Here is a 19461-nt window from a genome sequence, read left to right on the forward strand (position 1 = left end):
GGTGAAGAATAGAATCTCCTCAATCTTAGCCTTTTTGTATAAACTATATAATACAGGACACTCTCATCAGCCTACCCAGAAGAGATCTCTTTATGTCTTGAATTTAAACTCCTTTGTGCAGTATTTTATATCTAATGCATTACTAATAAGGCAGATTTATATTCTATGCTGTTAAATTGGCACAGACCACCTGCAGTTTCTCAGTGTATCTGGGATGTTCTACTGTGCTGAATAATTTAGCATTTACATACGCTTTGCATTTTATAAGTATTCCTCAAATATGTCAATACAACCTGTTAGGTTAGTAAGCATTAAATTTCACCCATTTTACAGACGGAGAAACTGAGACACAGTGGAGACCAAGTGACTTACCAAGAGCACTCAGAAAGTCAGTGTATGTCAACACTACAATAAAACACCTGCAGCTGGTCCATGTCTGCTTGCTCGGGATACAAGGCTATAAAATTACAGCATAGTCATTTGGGCTCAGGCTGGAGTCCTGATTCCGGGCTTACACGAGATCAAACAGCTACACTACAATTTTATAGCCTTGCAATCTGAGCCTCACAAGCCTGAGTCAGCTGACATGGGCCAGCCAGTGGTGTTTTATTGCACTGTAGATGTATCCTCAGTGACAGGACCAGAATTAGAACTCAGTAATTTCTGAAATTCGGTCTCTTGCTCAGTCCACTAAACTATGCTGCAGAATGCAGCTTGTGTATTTTGCTTATGGTGAGGCTCTTAGGTACATGAAAGACAAATTAGATAGTTTCTTTTACACCTGGATTGCATTAATCAGTATCAAAATGCTTTCCAAAACTGTCATGTGTTAGAAGAAATAGACAGCAAATGTTCCTACTGAGATTTGAAGCCATGAAACGATTTTTGTGCACTCATTTGTGTCCAATTTTGATCTTTTATGTTTTGACTGAAAATGTCTGTATTTTCCCTTGTGGCTTTTCTTTTTCTATTCTTTTATTCTCCCTAATGTTCCCTCCCCCCACTTCCCATTTTTACTCTTGTTCCATTATTCATTTCTGGTTTACTAGGTCCTGTTTTTTCCTCACTTGTATTATTATCTCCCAGAAATGGCAAGCACCAAATGTACTGTATTATATCTATGAAAATCTTTAATAAAAGAGTAGCTAAATAAAGTGAAGTGTATCTGTGTCCAAGATTTTGATTAGTTCCCCTCAAAACCAATTTTAAGCATGTATAAGGGCTACTTTAAACATGTCTCTGTGAATATGCAAACTTCCTTGCTCAAACTTACCATTCCTCTCTGAAATTTCACTGGCATATCAGATTTATGCAGAAGTCTTAGACCAGAGTCACCTCTCTTTCCATATATACATAGGTAGATCGGACAGTCTGTTTCAGCTTGCTCCAAATGGCCAGTGTAAACATAAATGTGGTATCTCACAACTTGCAAAACCGAGAAAGAAAAACACAAGTTAGTTATTCATACAGAGAGATCACAATTCATATGTGTTCAACCTTCAGTCACAATGAAGACACTACCACAAATCTGGCTTGCACACATTTGCAGAGATTATATTTTCAAGAACTAAATTTAAGTGTTTTTTGAGATTACTAACAATACCTTTATGAATATACTGCTTGTGGAATATAACTCAGATAACCTGAATCCAGTACACCTAAGTGTGTACTTCTGAAGTATACACGTACTTGGATAAATGGGTTTTCCTGCTTCCTCTACTGGGAGTTCACATATAATATCTCCATCTCCACGGCTTCTTGACAACCACTTGTTTGCTGGAAAGTTCAGAGTCCTCCTGCTCTTTACATGTTGCAGTGTCACCTAGGGGAGAAGCAGTAGCAACAACCATGATGCAATGCAGTTTCTCCAGTTCTGCAGTGCCCAATACTTAAGAGAGACTTTTTTCTTCATTTTACATTTCTAATTTTGTTACTACTTTACCAATGTGCCTCCACCTGGAACTAAAAAGACCATCTTTAGAGAGAATCTTTATACTCACTCATTCCTTGGTATCTCTGCTGTAACTGCCAACATCTATTATTTTGATCTGCTAAGAGTTCTCAAAATATGTCTTATTTTTGGCATGAGCAAACACATGAATTAAATTTTCCTTCTTACCTTACTAAACATCACTGGTTCTGATTTTTGTCCATGGATAAATTCCATGGAAAACTGCTTTCTGAACTGCAGAATGAAAACATTCTGAAAAATGAGCAGAGAGACTAGGTTTTTGGAAAGGGACATGGGTCTGTTACAGCACCTTTCCATTATAAATGGAAATGGGCTGAAACCAAATTTCTGAATCTAAATCCCTCTGAACTTTGGTGGAGGAAAGCATGTGTTTTCATAGATTCTAAGAAATCAGTTTGTTGAAATTGGTGGATCCAGATCCAAATTCTGTAGCTGGCTCCTGCTTCTATAATGGAACAAACCAAAACCCTGCATCCAAACACATTTACACATTCACCACTTCAAGATAGTTCAGGATCCAAATTTTGAGCTATTTGCTACTGAGTGCTATGGTAATAACTGTCTTATTTGTTGCTTCATGTTATTAGAGGAGCTTTTTTTCCTTTCTTTCTTAGGGATGGTTATTATTGGCCTTCGATTATAGCAGTACATACTACAGTTTTCCCTTTCTCAACCTTCATTAGCAGCAGGCATTCACTGCCAAAACCATTCTCTCTCTCTACACTCTTGAGGCTGTTTAAAAGATGGTATTCTTAGAAAAAGCTTTATTATTAAAATTATGAAATTAGATATTTGCACTCAAATTCTAAACGCACATTTTAGAGGGGGAGAAAAGACTCCTTTAAGTTGCTTCCCCATTAAAGTGGACATGTATTTTACTTAAAATAATATTCATTTAAAAGAGAGTATTTGGGTTCCAACATGAAATACTTCTGCAGCAGTGATTTTCAATCACTAATTGAATTTACAGGACAACCTCAAATAGTTATTGGCACACCTCCCCCTGCAGATTCAGAGCAACAACAAATGTTAGGTGCATTGACAAAAACAACAACTTTCAAGCTAATTGGTTTCCTTAAGTGAAGGGAATTATTTGAAATCCCAGAGTTGCCCTATGAAGTTTGGACTAAAATATTAAAGAAATGTGCTGTAACCAACAGGTTGGGAAATAGATTTCCTGAAATCATTTGAGCAAACTGAAACATTTAAACTTCTATTCAGGTTTGATATTCCTAAACTTCAGGCCTCTGAGCTAATGTCAAAAATCTGCTATTGCCATGCAGTTCTGGTTTTAGGATTCAGGCCTTGTAAAATGAAATGACAGAATAAAAGGCAGGCATGTGTGTTTCCATACATGTAGGATAGGAGACAAAGCACAAGTACTTGGTCTGGAGTTCTGAAAGGAATATTACATGATAGGTCTGTGCTAGTATGAATTTATTCTACCAAGGGTTATTTAGCAAAATAGAGTGGAATAGAACATAAGAATGGGGCCTTACTGGGTCAGACCAAAAGTCCATCTAGGCCAGTATCCTGTCTTCTGACAGTGGCCAGTGCCAGTTGTCCCAGAGGGAATGAACAGAACAGGTTATCATCAAGTAATCCATCCCCTATCACTCATTCCCAGCTTCTGGCAAACAGAGGCTAGGGATACCATTCCTGTCCATCCTGGCTAATAGCTATTGATGGACCTGTCACTGAATTATGTCACTTAGTAGCTCTGAAATATGTTTTTCCAAGCATGGATATTATTGGGTGCAAGGATATCACTGGGGTGTTTATAGCCAAACTTTGGTCTTTTTCCCCCCATGAAACTGTCGATGGTGCAGCTGAAATTCTGTGACCTTTCACAGCCAATTTCTAGAGGTAATATAAGAGCAATCTACTGCAAACTGAAAAATACAGTTCCATTTTTTAGGATGCAAAATTTGACAGAGTATCAATACTTCAAAATTAGCACCTAGGTACCACAGTGATTGGCACATTAGAAAAAAAAATGCTAACAAAGCCAAGTTTGCGGGAGTTTAAATGCAAAATTTTGGCTCTGGCCCATCCCTTTTATAAACTTGACAGTGATAATACATTTATGTAAATGCTTTGGTGGCATGTATTTTGGGATTACACAATCTGTCAGTAATTTCACCTTCTCTGAATGCCCTGGCTAACTGCAAAATTAGGTATTTTTCCCCCAGAGTCAAAGAATTTCTCCTTGGCCCTGGAAAGTAACTATTTACATACTCTAGGATGTACAGTATATACCATGATCAAAGGACTCTGTGGTTGCATACAACTAGAAATGTGCCAAAAAAGTTGAACCAGAGGAAAAATCTCAAGTTTTGATTGTTATTGAAAATAAAACATTCCACCATGTTGCCTTGACATTCAGATTGGTCTTTCATTGCAGGTATGCATGTCAGCTAGTCTTCAGCTGTCTTATGCTACAGATTCATTTAACCCAGTGGTTTTCAACTTGGGGTCCGTGGACCCATGGGGGTCTGCAGACTCGGTCTAAGATTTCCAAAGGGGTCTAGATCTTTATTTGAAATTTTTTAGGGGTCCACAAATGAAAAAAGGTTGAAAAGCACTGATTTAACCAAAACAAATCAAGTTTGGGGATCAGTGATGAGCTGAGTGAATTACCCCAAACTATCACCACACCCCAGAAAATGCTTTGGGTCAACTTCCTTATAATTATTATTATAAATTATTAATTTATTTTCTAATGCATTTGGATACTTTAATGAATAATATAGGCCCATCTGGTGAGCACCAGGGATTAGGTTTATCCAGTCAAATTGGTGCAGCAGTAGTTTAATGAACAGAGCTCAGAGTGTGTTCTGTTCCTGACTCTGACACAGACTTGCCTACTGACCTTGGGAAAGTCTCTTAAACCACTTTCTGCCTCAGTTATCTCATCTGTAAAATGATACTTACTCTTCTCTATAAAGTGATTTGAGTTGAAAAGTGCTAAATAAGTATTAATTATTATTTTAATTATCACCCAACCTGTGCCATTCAGTTTTTACAAGATTTACTATAAAGTCACAAAGCAATGAATTAAAGCACTAATTATGCTGAAGAATGATCAGCAAATTAACCATAAAAATCTTACCTGTTCTAACTTCCATTCTGGGTGTTCATTTATTCCATCATGTCCTATCCTTATCTTATAGAATTCTCCAATATATTTTATTTCAACCTGAATTTAAACACAAAACAGCACATGTAAATAAGGATCAAGCATAGAAGCTCTATACTTCAGGCTTGCTTGGCTTGTGATGTGAAGGTTAGAGGCTGTTTAACCAAAGCCCCCATTGGAGAACTGACCCTGCAGTTGATTCAAGATTAGAAGGCAGCCTTACACAATTCTATTTGCCCACACATACTGCGTGCGAAGCTTCTTGACAATAAGAGTGGGCGTGTGTATTTTGTGCCCAGGCTGCTATCTTTTCATGATTGTTTTGCAAAAAAACCCAACCCTCGAAATATTTCCTTTCCTGTGTCTTAGCTTATTGCAGGTGAAAGAAAAAACTAATGTTTTTGTTTTCACCATTTGTGCTGTTTACACTTTTTGCCATTCATTCAGCTTGGCTAACGAGGGCCACATTTTTTAAAAAATTAGTCCACGTGCACAACTGTCATTCTTTCCCAATTTCCTTGAGAAAGTGAAGTACCTATGTGTACAAAGATAGGCATGCAACAATTCATGCATATTTTCAGGCAAACCTTGGACTGCCCCTTTTCAAAATCTGGCCCTGAAAATAGGCTATTCAGTTTCTCTTCTGCATAGGCGCCAATATAATTAGATGGGTTCCACCTTAGCCCCAGTGGAACCAAGATACTGGCACAGAAAATTAGCAATATTTTTGAGATGGTTTCAACTTGCAGATTGGGGAAAAAAATGGTTGGACAAAGCTGAACGGTGAGCGACACAAACGTAAATCTGTCCAGTAAAAGATAGATCAGAAATTACAGCTGAGCTGGAGGAGGGACGATTTACATCAGAGGTACATTCTGGAAAAGTAAAAGAGTGGCAGATTATAAAGTTGAATAACAATAGGCATGCCATCAAAAGTGAAAACTGAAACATGCTGGATCAATGTGAGATGCTTAAAAGCAAAAACAGATGAACTACTATACTTGGCAGTGGAAGAGGACACTGATGTAATTGGCATTATTAACATATAAGGGCGTGTCAAAAAAACTCAAGGGGATCTAGTAATACCCGGCTAGGTAGGACAGATTAGCTGGTAGAAGTGGGAGATTAGTACAATATCTAAAAGAGTCCATTGAATCTAAGAGCCTGATTCTCCTCTCACTTATACCAGCCTAAATCAGGATTGACTCCATCAAAGATAGGGGAGACATCTTGGTGTAAAACTAACGTGACAAGGGAATCGGGCTAACAATTTCTGAGCAGACAGGACCATACAATAGAATCTGACTACAAATCCCAAATCATATGAATACAAATGTACCATCAACCTCCTGTTGAGGAAAAAGGTATTGAGTACACAGCGGTGAAGGAGATCAAAGAGAAACCTCAGGCCTCACTCCGGCATTGGGGTCTCCTAGAGTGGAACCCTGCACATGCGCCAAGTCCCACTGACATATGCACAGGCATCTGTTCAAGCAGATCCCAATACAGGATCGGGTCTATAGCTAAAAAAAAAAAGACCCAGTGAGCAAGTTTAGTTACCTACATATAGACTGGCCATTTGTCACAATGAGAGAAGCAATTTTATGACACTTTAAACACTTGCTTCTTGGAACAGGTATGTAAGAAGAAAGGCTACTCTTGACTTAGGGCTAAGTAATACACATGGGGTTGGTTCAAGGAGCAACTGTAGTTAGGCCACTAAATAACAGTGACCTCAATACAATTAAATTCAGCATCCTTGAGGGGAATCTTAATCCCTCAATGTTGGCAGTCTCCTTTTAACTCAGGTCAGAAAATAAACAGTAGAGATGCCAGTGTAAGTATATGAATTTGCTGGACCTTCTGAATCCCAGATCTAGGATTGGAACAGACAAGGCATGGAATAGAGAATCCCCTTTCTCTTCTGGAATATACCAGTGAATCAAAGTGCAGTCAACGCTCAGAGGTACACTTAGACCTAGGAGTACTTTCCAGAAATTACTGCCATTTTGCAGAGTTGTTTTGACAAATATTCAGAGCATCTGTCCAGTTCGTGAATATGAAAATGTAAACCATGCAGCAAAATAACATCTCTCAGGATGTATTAGAGCAACACGGTTAAAAAATGATAGGTTTTCTAACATAAAACCTAGTATTAGTCATAAAATTGTACGGAGGATACAAAAGGCCTAAATAATCCAGCTCCAAAAAATGGCATAGAGAGATCTGTAAACTGTTAGAAGTCACTGATGTATTCTTATCTTTTTGATTGAATACAGTTTGTATTTCACTTGCACCTTTACTTTATAAAGCATTTTGTTGCACCGTTAAGTATAAAGGATACTCTTATAGCCCAACTCTATCCCATTTTTCAGGTTGTTTTGATGCTGAACTGTTATCATTATTTAAATTGAATACAAATCATTTCACATCCTATATATTGTAGTACAAGTAGAGGTTCTCAGGCACTTGAAAGGCAGATTTACTGTCAGATTATTTCTCAGTGAGTGTTCTTCTGACTAAAAGGCTTATGGCAGCATCCTCTGTCATATTCTCCTTTTTCCTAGCCCAGCTCACTGCTGGTTCAAATCCCAAAGAGCTATTTACATTGTTTTAAATAGTTTTCTTTTTACCCTTTCTGTTAAAAATCCCTACTCATATATTATCCACCTACTCTCTATTTCCATTAATAAAATAAAGTTTCCTTGTCTCCCCTCACAGCTTAATATTTCCCCAACTCTTATTTCTAGGCCCAGCGGCCTTTATAAGAACACTGTACTGCTCCCCAGAACACTTTGCCTGGCCAATACAAAGAATGTTTAAGAAAATAATGACAGGTTTCAGAGTAGCAGCCATGTTAGTCTGTATTCGCAAAAAGAAAAGGAGTACTTGTGGCACCTTAGAGACTAACGAATTTATTGAGCATAAGCTTTCGTGAGCTACAGCTCACTTCATCGGATCCATTCAGTGGAAAATACAGTGGGGAGATTTATATACACAGAGAACATGAAAGAATAGGTGTTACCATACACACTATAATGAGAATGATCACTTAAGGTGAGCTATTACCAGCAGAAGAGTGGGGGGGGGGAAACCTTTTGTAGTGATGATCAGGGTGGGCCATTTCCAGCAGCTGACCCTCAAATAAATTTGTTAGTCTCTAAGGTGCCACAAGTACTCCTTTTCCTTTTAAGAAAATAATGTTAACTCATATTCCTGTTTTCCTTGATGTTGCCACAGGTTGAGCAGCTCACAGGGTATAGGTGAGAGTTGGAGGATTCCAAGTCATTTACTGAGATCAGTGGGAAGATAGGGAAACTTAAATTATATTAACAAAACAAAATCTATCACCACACTTGGAAGATGATGATGTTCTCCATTTGAGTCAGCAGTAATTTACTTCTGTGGGCTCAGATCCTGATACCCTCACCCATGTTGTGTAGTTCCTTACTCCATGAGTCAATAGGATCATATGATATGATGATATTAGAGTAAGGATGTCATAACCTGGTTCTGAGTCAATAAACTTGATATATTATCCTTTCATTCAAAAACTCTGAATATGTATTACTGTCATGTTTTATGCCTATTTTGATTATCCTTTTCCATCCCATTTGGTTAATGGTTCAGCTGGCCGGTCTGCCTGCCCTCTTTTGTGTCAGTGTTAATAGGCAATGTATTGGCTTTGTGGAAATGCAAGGAGTGACATCTGCCTAGAACAAGCTTCGCACCTATTTGTCTGGCCAAAAGAAGGATTCCCCTTGATATAATTTTTAGAGAAGGGTATAGCCAATTGTGTCCATTAGTATAGTACGTATAATATGCCCAGGCAATCTTTTCTCATGTTAGCAGCCTCAAAGGGGATTCAACAGGTAATGTCTACTTACGTGAGTAAGGGATGTGATTCCTTTTATTTCTAGAGGCAAGGGTATTTCCACTTTCTGATAGCTGTCTGCATGACTTTGGCAATAGGGAATCATAGAATCATAGAATATCAGGGTTGGAAGGGACCTCAGGAGGTCATCTAGTCCAACCCCCTGCTCAAAGCAGGACCAATCCCCAACTAAATCATCCCAGCCAGGGCTTTGTCAAGCCTGACCTTAAAAACATCTAAGGAAGGAGATTCCACCACCTCCCTAGGTAACGCATTCCAGTGTTTCACCACCCTCCTAGTGAAAGTTTTTCCTAATATCCAACCTAAACCTCCCCCACTGCAACTTGAGACCATTACTCCTTGTTCTGTCATCAGCTACCACTGAGAACAGTCTAGATCCATCCTCTTTGGAACCCCCTTTCAGGTAGTTGAAAGCAGCTATCAAATCCCCCCTCATTCTTCTCTTCCGCAGACTAAACAATCCCAGTTCCCTCAGCCTCTCCTCATAAGTCATGTGTTCCAGTCCCCTAATCATTTTTGTTGTCCTCCGCTGGACTCTTTCCAATTTTTCCACATCCTTCTTGTAGCGTGGGGCCCAAAACTGGACACAGTACTCCAGATGAATCCTCACCAATGTCGAATAGAGGGGAACGATCACATCCCTCGATCTGCTGGCAATGCCCCTACTTATACACCCTGAAATGCCATTGGCCTTCTTGGCAACAAGGGCACAGTGTTGACTCATATCCAGCTTCTCATCCACTGTAACCCCTAGGTCCTTGTCTGCAGAACTGCTGCCGAGCCATTCGGTCCCTAGTCTGTAGTGGTGCATGGGATTCTTCCATCCTAAGTGCAGGACTTTGCACTTGTCCTTGTTGAACCTCATCAGATTTTTTTTGGCCCAATCCTCTAATTTGTCTAGGGCCCTCTGTATCCTATCCCTACCCTCCAGCGTATCTACCTCTCCTCCCAGTTTAGTGTCACTTGCTGAGGGTGCAATCCACACCATCCTCCAGATCATTTATGAAGATATTGAACAAAACCAGCCCGAGGACCGACCCTTGGGGCACTCCACTTGATACCGGCTGCCAACTAGACATGGAGCCATTGATCACTACCCATTGAGCCCGACAATCTAGCCAACTTTCTATCCACCTTATCGTCCATTCATCCAGCCCATACTTCTTTAACTTGCTGGCAAGAATACTGTGGGAGACCGTGTCAAAAGCTTTGCTAAAGTCAAGGAACAACACGTCCACCGCTTTCCCCTCACCCACAGAGCCAGTTATCTTGTCATAGAAGGCAATTAGATTAGTCAGGCATGACTTGCCCTTAGTGAATCCATGCTGACTGTTCCTGATCACTTTCCTGTCCTCTAAGTGCTTCGGAATTGATTCCTTGAAGACCTGCTCCATGATTTTTCCAGGAACTGAGGTGAGGCTGACTGGCCTGTAGTTCCCAGGATCCTCCTTCTTCCCTTTTTTAAAGATTGGCACTACATTAGCCTTTTTCCAGTCGTCCGGGACTTCCCCAGATTGCCATGAGTTTTCAAAGATAATGGCCAATGGCTCTGCAATCACATCCGCCAACTCCTTTAGCACTCTCGGTTGCAGCACATCCGGCCCCATGGACTTGTGCTTGTCCAGCTTTTCTAAATAGTCCCGAACCACTTCTTTCTCCACAGAGGGCTGGTCACCTCCTCCCCATGCTGTGCTGCCCAGTGCAGTAGCTGGGAGTTGACCTTGTTCGTGAAGACAGAGGCAAAAAAAGCATTGAGTACATTAGCTTTTTCCACATCCTCTGTCACTAGGTTGCTTCCCTCATTCAGTAAGGGGCCCACACTTTCCTTGACTTTCTTCTTGTTGCTAACATACCTGAAGAAACCCTTCTTGTTACTCTTAACATCTCTTGCTAGCTGCAACTCCAGGTGTGATTTGGCCTTCCTGATTTCACTCCTGCATCCCCGAGCAATATTTTTATACTCTTCTCTGGTCATTTGTCCAATCTTCCACTTCTTGTAAGCTTCTTTTTTGTGTTCAAGACCAGCAAGGATTTCACTGTTAAGCCAAGCTGGTCGCTTGTCTTATTTACTATTCTTTCTACACATCGGGATGGTTTGTCCCTGTAACCTCAATAAGGATTCTTTAAAATACAGCCAGCTCTCCTGGACTCCTTTCCCCCTCATGTTATTCTCCCAGGGGATCCTGCTTTAGGAAAGAGATTCAAATTGCCCTGGGTTACCGTAATGCTGTCTGAGACAGTTTTCTTCCTAGAACTCCTAGCTAGACCTCTGAGGAAGTCGATCATTTTAAAAATGAAAAAGTGAAGTCTCCTGCTTTAACAAAGTGCAAGTGGAAACACGTCAGGCTCAAGCACACAAGCAATAAAGAGAATCAGTAATAAAACCAATCTTGCATTCCTCGCCCCATTCTCGTCGACTGCTATACTCACACTGATCCACAGGTACAAAACAATTTCACTTTTGAAAAGAGTTCTTACTCATTAGCTAGCTTTTGATGGATTTGTCTACTGCAGGCTAATGAGAGGAAATGTTTTAATTGATATTTGTTATGTCAGGCCTGAAAGCCAGAGCGTCAGTGTGTGGAGTGTAGCAGCCCATGCTGCTGATGGAGAGATTCTTCTTTTCTTCAAGATCAATATTCATAGACACGGCTATAATGGATATCTATTTTATAGCAGGACAATTGGTCCATATCTTAGGGAATCTATGGACAGGGAGAGAAGTTAATATTGCAGACATGCTATTACCCAAAACTGGTTATAAATTATTCACTAGTGAAGAGAAAGGAGTTCCCAGTGGGTCGTAGCTCTGTGAAATATACACTGTACATATTTCCAAAACTAACATCACAGCTAATAGCCTCAATGCTTAAGCCATATTAGTACAAAGTACTTATTAATTATTATTATGGACAATAAGGATCTTGGTGTGAGTCACAACTACACTAGTATAGAAGATGCACACACAGCAAGTTCTAGTACATGATGGGAAGTATCATTTCTGGTGAATTAATTCATACATGGCTTCCAGCTGGAAGACAACAAAAGAGGATATGTCCCTCCTATAAAAGCTTTGTGTGAGAACCAAGAGAAGCTTTAGCCCTTTGTTAATAGTAATTTCTTCCTTCCATTCTATCTGGAGGTAAGCTCCTTTACAAACTGGATCCTAATAATATTAATAAAGTCAACGGCAAAACTCCTTTTGTTTTCATTGCAGGATATAAACAGGATCAGATCCTGACAATGTAACATGCATGTTATTGTAATCTATTAATACCATGTATAAACCTTTTACATTTCAGTCTTTTATTAGGGCATTAGTTAGCTGGAAAACGGTGAGGTTATGACTCTTAGCAGAGCCAACCATGCAGTACTCATTTTTGAGCCATGATTACAACAGTGTATTCAAGAATGCATTTCATTTCTAAAGATCCTGTAAATGATACTCATCTTTCAGTGGATATGATTTGTGCAGAGGTAGATGGTTTCTAAGACTAGTTTCAAACCAACTGCCTAAACTAATTGCCTTAAAGAAAGCAATTTACTTCCGCAGTTTCCCCTGCTTGTCTAAGATATGAGAGAAAAGAGTATTTCCTCTGCCATGTACTATATATATTTAGCTAATTTAATACAGAATTCAGAGACATTAGATATAGATTTATTTTATGCAGTAAGTATAGGGAGAAAACATTTTCCCTATCACATGAGAGAATTATCTTTGAAAAGGTATTCACTAAAATAATGTTCCCAGCCTTCATGAGCTACCTGAAATTCATCCTCCTGCCTGGGAAGAAAGAGTTGCTCCCCGTTGTCCTTGCCAAGAGTTATTGGTCCAGCTACTCCTTTGTCTCCATATATCCAGAGTGTGACATTTGCTTGAGTTCCTGCATTTCCTGTCAGCACTGACACTTTCCATTCATCATCTAAAGGAAGGGGATACTTGGTACCTTGGGTATTTTTCATTTCCTCTGTGAAATACAGAACATTAGTGGTAAATCAAAATTGACATGAAACTGACAGTCCCTGTTGTAACATCAGCACATAAAGGAAACATAACAGAAAGAGGATTGTATTTTTTCACTGTAAGTGAGGGAGGCTAAAAAGATTGATTTATGTTTTTTGTCTAGTCCAAAATGTTCTGGTTAGCTGAAATTGAACTACTAAAATCAAACTGGAAAAGACCAAGCAACTCAAATGTGTACTCCCCAACCCTACAATGTGCTTCCCCATCCCTGCAATGTTCTATGATTCAATGGAAACACCAGCTTCTAAGATCTCTTTACCTATCTTCATTGTGGAATTACGCATTGTCACAATCAGAAGATGAAGTCAGAAATTTAAAAATGGAGAGCAATAAAGTAAAACTGAAATAGCTGTCTGTTGCTTTAAAATATGTGCAAGCTAAATAGGGGTGAGTTGAATCATATATTTCTCAAACAGCTATATACACTGGTGTTCAAGAAATTTCTTATTCAGGATCTGTTGCTGTCAAGGGTAGCAAAATGAAACTGACAAGAGATCCTGTATGAAGTACTTTACTGCGCTGCTTCCAAATAGAGCCGGGGAGGTGGGGTGCAGAAACTCTTCCTGTGTGGGACCATGTCATGTGCTATACTGGTTCCATTGTTTTAGAGTAAGTTGGTTTCTACTTCTTTAGAGGGGTGAGACCATGACAGTAACATTTTTTGTGGTGTGAAGGCCCTCACTATCTGTTTAAAACAATTGTATATAGTGGAGTACTTTTCATTTCTTCCAGCATTTAGGATAATTCAGCACTGGTATCAAAAGGATTTCTCATGTGCTTAAAGCTAAGCTTATGCTTAAGTATTTCCTGGATTGGTGCCATAATATTCAATTTGACAGAATCATTAATGCCTGAAAGCAGAGTCAAATTAAGTTTCAAATAAAAAAAGTGACTATCTGAGGAAATTAAATGGAAGAACAGCTTTGAACTCAGTACTTCTTTAAATTCACGCACTCACCCAGTTTTTATTTTACCCTTAAAAAAAAATTAAACTTTTTACTGTGTTTACAGGTCAGATTCTAACTCACAAGTCACAAAATGAGCATAACATACCACAGATCATTAGCCCCAAAGCACAGACCTCTGCCATTTAAGTTAAAGAAAGTAACCCTATTGGCTTTCAGGCATAGTAAGCTGTTAGCCTCTATGTGGATTAGTCACTAGAGAGGAACACAACTTATTACAAGTAAATTTCACAAGCTGATGGCCTGACCAAATTTAATTTTGGAAGAGAGATAAATTCACTTCAATGATTGCCTCCACTGATCTTTTGCCCAATGTTGAGGATAAAGATGTACTTGCAAATCTCAAACGACAAACCTGGAAGTGAAGCATGAATGAATGGAGTCTCAGCAGGGAGGAACATAATTTTGAGTATTTCTAATTCAAATGGATTAGCAACTGTCATATGCCTGAAATATTATTCCTTCATGGGGTAGTGCTGTCAGCTAAGTGCTGTCCACTTGCACACCGGCCCTGCTCGGAAGAGTTTGCAATCTATAGCTAACTGTTCTGGCCCAAGGGGAAGATACTGCAGTCAAAGAAAAGGCTGATAAACATTCCATCTGCAATCCACTACTGGAACAATAAGATAGAAAACATAAATAGCTGAAGAATATGTTCTCTAAGGGCCTGTCTACACTTACTGGTAGATCAGCACGGATTGCAGTGAGTGTCGATTTAGTGGGTCTGGTGAAGACATGCTAAATCGATGGGAGAGCACTCTTCCATTGATTTGTGTACTCCACCTCCCCAAGAAGTGTAAGGGAAGACAACAGGAAATGTTCTCCCATCGACACAGCGCAGTGTAGCCACCGTGGTAAGTGGATCTAACTGCGAAAGATAGATCGATTTATCGAGGTAGTGTAGGCCTGCCCTAAGAGAGTTCCCACCAACATAAAACTCTCTTTAGGTTCCACATTGGTTAAAAACTATAGTACCTCTTGATATCTGGGTATATTGTTTTTTTATACCAAGGACAATTTCCTTTCTGTTTGTTAAACAGAAGAAGAAAAAGAAAATAAAGTATTATACATGACAGACACCAGCAAAACCTCTGAACTTCAAAGTTATGTTTGAAATTCCAGCCATAACTCATCTCATTCTATATTTCTGTTAGTATTAACAAAAGTACTTAGTGAAAGACAAGACTTTGACTCCTTTGGATTTGTTTCTTATTAAGTATATATAAGCAAAAAAAATTCCACATTAACTTGAAATGTCTGTGAAACAAAGTGGTTAACTGAAAAGAAGATGGATCAGTTTAACACAGTCCTGATTTTTCTTAGTAAGTTCCTCAGATGTCACTTTTATTATATCGGTAGCTGTTTTATGAAAAGCAGTGCAGTGGTAATCAAGAAAAATTATATAGTCAATTTTATCAAATGTATATTCTAGTTGGATCCAAAATACATTTAACTACAGAAATATATAGAGAAAAGGTTCTTCCTTTACCACATTAAAATCTCACATTTAAACCAAATGATTCAGGTAACTAAAGACCTGGCTCTGCATTGGGATCGACTAATACTCCCCGGTGGGGAGTCCCACTGATGCCTAAGGAATTTGATACAGAACCAAGGGCCAAATTCTGGGATTCTAACTCAGGCAACACTACAACACAAATAAGTCAGAGGATCACCCTAGAGAGGACTGCTGAATTTGGCCCAGAGATCGTAAGCTATTTCAAGCAAAGTCTGACTCTTTTTTGTTTGTTTGTTTGTGTTGTATATTAGTATTTGTTTGTAAGGTACCAACCAAGTTATGGCACTGTAGAAATAATAAATAATGTCATAAGAAATGCTGTTTTTATGGGATTTTCAGCCATTTGGCGAGCAGCTGATAGTCACTTGGCCGGGGTTGCAGCTGGTTATGCAGCTCTCTGATCAAGGGCGTAGCCACAGGTGGACCTGGGTGGGCTGCAGCCCGCCCACTTAGCATCCAGGCCACCCAAATCTGAGCAGGAGTATAGTGCTGCCACAGCGGCCTGGCGCGTCACTCAGGCACCTGAAATTCAGGACAGAACTGTGCGCCCACCACTGAGAAAGCTACGCTCCGGCAGCTCTGCCTTGCCATTTTCTGTGCTGACCCATGCACGTGTGCTCAGCTCCGCAGGTGAAGACCTGTGTCTGGGGGTACCAGGGCTGGGAAGAGGGTGTGGCATCGGGGGAGAAGCCTAGCTAGCACAGTGTGTCATTGCCTGTCCACCTGGAAGTCAGGGGCCACATAAATTTCCACTCCTAGTTATGCCACCGTCTCTGATAGCGGCCATTTAGCCCCCTCTTTCACTGTTGTACATATTTATGTTTCCACCACAGGAATTTTTAATGATGATTTCAGAAACACAATGGTGAATGATGAAGATCAAAATTCCCGCATCAATTCCCACGCTTGTGAGATCTCACAGGATTCCTGTAATCTCTCAGGGAAAACTTTACTGTGCAGAACCCACCAATGAATACATCATTGGGCCTAGACCTGCATTGTCAGAGAGATGGTCTGAACAACTTAAAGAGTTACTATAGATGTTATAAAGGTGAATGTTAGGGGCACAGCTGGGGACATACACTAAACATCTACTTACAGAATCAATTGCCACCCTTTTATGAATACTAACTTGAGGATTTAAAAACAAAATCAGTGTAATAGGCCAATGTGGATTAAAAATCTTTCAGCTTTCAATGATTCCCTCCTACCCCCACACCCCCAAAAAAACCCTGTGAAAATTGAGTCACCTGTTAAAATACTCCATAGGAAAATATTCTTCATAAAAGAAACATTTTCTTTGAAAGATACAGTCAACTTTTGTATTTCCATTTTAGTTTGCATTGACATAAAAAGGACCCCATAGTTATTACTGCTCATAAATACTTCTTACAAAGTGTTATAGAGACTTTACCTGAACCATTTTTAGGGTAAATATCTCCTCTGGAAAACGATCCTGAGTACCAAACCCTAAAAACATTCTGCTTTGTTGAAAATATGTATAATGATGTATGTGTTATTGCCCTATATTTTAAATTCAACGCACTGAACCATTTTCTGACAATCTATGACACTTGCAGGTGGCTTTTGGTGCCACATAATAGTGCAATACCAGATAAAGCCTAAGGGATCAGAAACTGAAACAGTGTTCTGAAATGAAAACAGCAGTGATGCTGCCACAAAGATGTCTGTGCTATCTAAAAATAATTAGTAATAATTAGAAAAAATAGTCTGCACTGATTTTAATTAAACCAGGAGAGTTTGGTGCAATCCTAATCCTGCATTTAAAGTCTCCTCTGGTATAAAACATATTGCTCCCAGTTTTCAGATCTGGGTACCCTGTAAATTAGCATGCCAAAATTTGGCATTTTGTTTATATAGGCACAACGGTACCTAAAATCCAGCAATGTCAATCAAAAGCAGAATTGGGCAACTCAATTTGAGGGCCCTAGTTTGACAATTGGGCTCCTCAATTTATTATCTGTTGTGGGGGGAGGGGGGGAAGCTGTCCAGCCAAATAGTGCACAACACTAGAGGCTCTACAACCCCAGCATGTCCCCTCTACAGAGGTAGGGGAAGGATGGAAGAATTGCATAACTGTGGATTCTCCATCCTCCCCCCCGGCATCTGAAACATAGGTGAACCACACAAAGCAGAGGTCTGTTCCCCTACTCCACCCCACCATCCTGACCCCTTTCTTGAACAGGGGAACGTTGCACCACTGAGATAAGAACAAGATTTTCCCTTCAGAGAAAGTTCGCACTTGGGCTGCATGACCTTGTCCTGCTAAATCAGAAATCTTTAGACTTTGAAGAGAACATGAAACTCCTGCAAACTGAGTTCTTGACTGCTGCAAGTTTATTTATTTTATTTCGTTCCATAGTAATCCGAGGACCAGGGCAAGAATTACTATCAAACAGCAATCTTTGTGGTTGAAGAGCAGACATTTCCATTTAGTTAGAAATACAGGGTGGTTTTTTTTGTTTTGTTTTGATTATTAATCCCTTAAAAAAAACATGGTTTAAATGGAATGGGGGTGGAGGTGAAATACTGAAACTTTAAAAAATACCAAAATACCTGAGTTTTCCATCTCAAACACTTCTCACTGTAAATGGTATCACTGGTGAATCACTGTTATTGTTTATATTATGGCAGTGTCCACAATCTGCTAGGCACTATATAACACACACTAGAGAACCAACCCTGCCCCAAACAATATGATCTTAATCCCTTTATGCCACTCCCAGTGTAGCAGGTTACTGGGGGGAGAGAATTGCTCAAGGCTTCAGCAATGCCCAGCTGATAGATGACTCCTTGCGGGCCACAGATCAACATTAACAACTCCTCACCACATCAGTCCTGGGAACAGGGCCTCCTCATTTGCATCCCATGGATACTGGGGGCAACAGAGTACTGAGGCCAGTATGTACTGGGTCAAGAATCCTTACTCCCTTCCCCCAGTAAATTATACACAACAATATGATGCAGTCATATCAAAGTCCGCTAAAGTAAATGGAAAGACTTCCACTGACCTCAATGGGCTTTTGTATTGGGCCCTACATTGTATTAGCGCAGTGATATAGAATGTAGAGTGGCTCAGATTAGTAGAGAAAAGAGCTGGGCTATGTTATAATAATGTATTCAAAATCAGCACAGTGAAATTAGTCAAATCGGTTATATGCTGACTATTGGCTAACCAATATGATAAACTTCACTGCTTCTTCAGATAACAACAAGTCTGTTAAAGAGCAGTTCATATCCACACTGTACATTGCAACAGTCTAGAAAAGCCATTTGGTGTCGTCCCTCGGGTAGGCCATCACAAAGAAACATCAAAGGCAGACAAATCACAGTACTGCAATATAGGTTTTTGAAAACTATTCCTTACTTGGGGGTGGAGAAGCTGATGGGCTCTGAGCCACTGGCTTCTGGGCTTTTGCTGGTTGATGTTCAGATTCTCTGATCCCTCCCTTTGGTTGGGTGGGTGTCGCAGATGTTCCCATAGGCTTTTCCCTGCCAACTAAAATAACAAAATGTAAGATGTGACACTACCAAAAAATCATTGGCTTCTCCTACTTAAAAGCTACCCATGTATTCAATGGCAAAAACTAGTAATAAACCTTGCAATTGTCAGACAAATGTACAAGATATACCAAAATCTTTTCTCTGTGCATTGCATAGATGTAAGTAATAGGTTTTTATTGCTAGCAGCAAGCATAAAAAAAAAAAGAAAAAAGAAAAAAAGATGGCATGCCAACAAAATCCATTCACCGCTTTGCGATTCTAAGCAACAATTTAACATTGATGTATGAATCAAATGACTCGTTCAAATGCAGTTTTCTTGACTTTAAGTCCCTCCACTGATGTTTTCTTTCTTAAAGGGGGCCATTGCTTTCTTTCAAACAGAACTGCCAGTGGCCATTTCTGAACTATGAAATAGCAAAGAG

General features: G+C 39.6%; 1 protein-coding gene across 1 annotated transcript in view; it reads right to left on the bottom strand.

The window, feature by feature from the left end:
* Nucleotides 1-19461, bottom strand: part of RP1 (RP1 axonemal microtubule associated) — a 295779-nt gene that overhangs the window by 176848 nt on the left and 99470 nt on the right. Inside the window, exons 17-21 of the mRNA XM_043539623.1 lie at nt 18903-19034; nt 12772-12974; nt 5085-5171; nt 1690-1822; nt 1274-1425 (exon numbers count right to left, since the gene is read on the bottom strand). Of these exons, the coding sequence (XP_043395558.1) occupies nt 1274-1425; nt 1690-1822; nt 5085-5171; nt 12772-12974; nt 18903-19034 (707 nt within the window). The remainder of the gene's footprint in view (nt 1-1273; nt 1426-1689; nt 1823-5084; nt 5172-12771; nt 12975-18902; nt 19035-19461) is intronic.

Source organism: Chelonia mydas, chromosome 2 (assembly GCF_015237465.2).
Source record: "Chelonia mydas isolate rCheMyd1 chromosome 2, rCheMyd1.pri.v2, whole genome shotgun sequence".
NCBI lineage: Eukaryota > Metazoa > Chordata > Testudines > Cheloniidae > Chelonia > Chelonia mydas.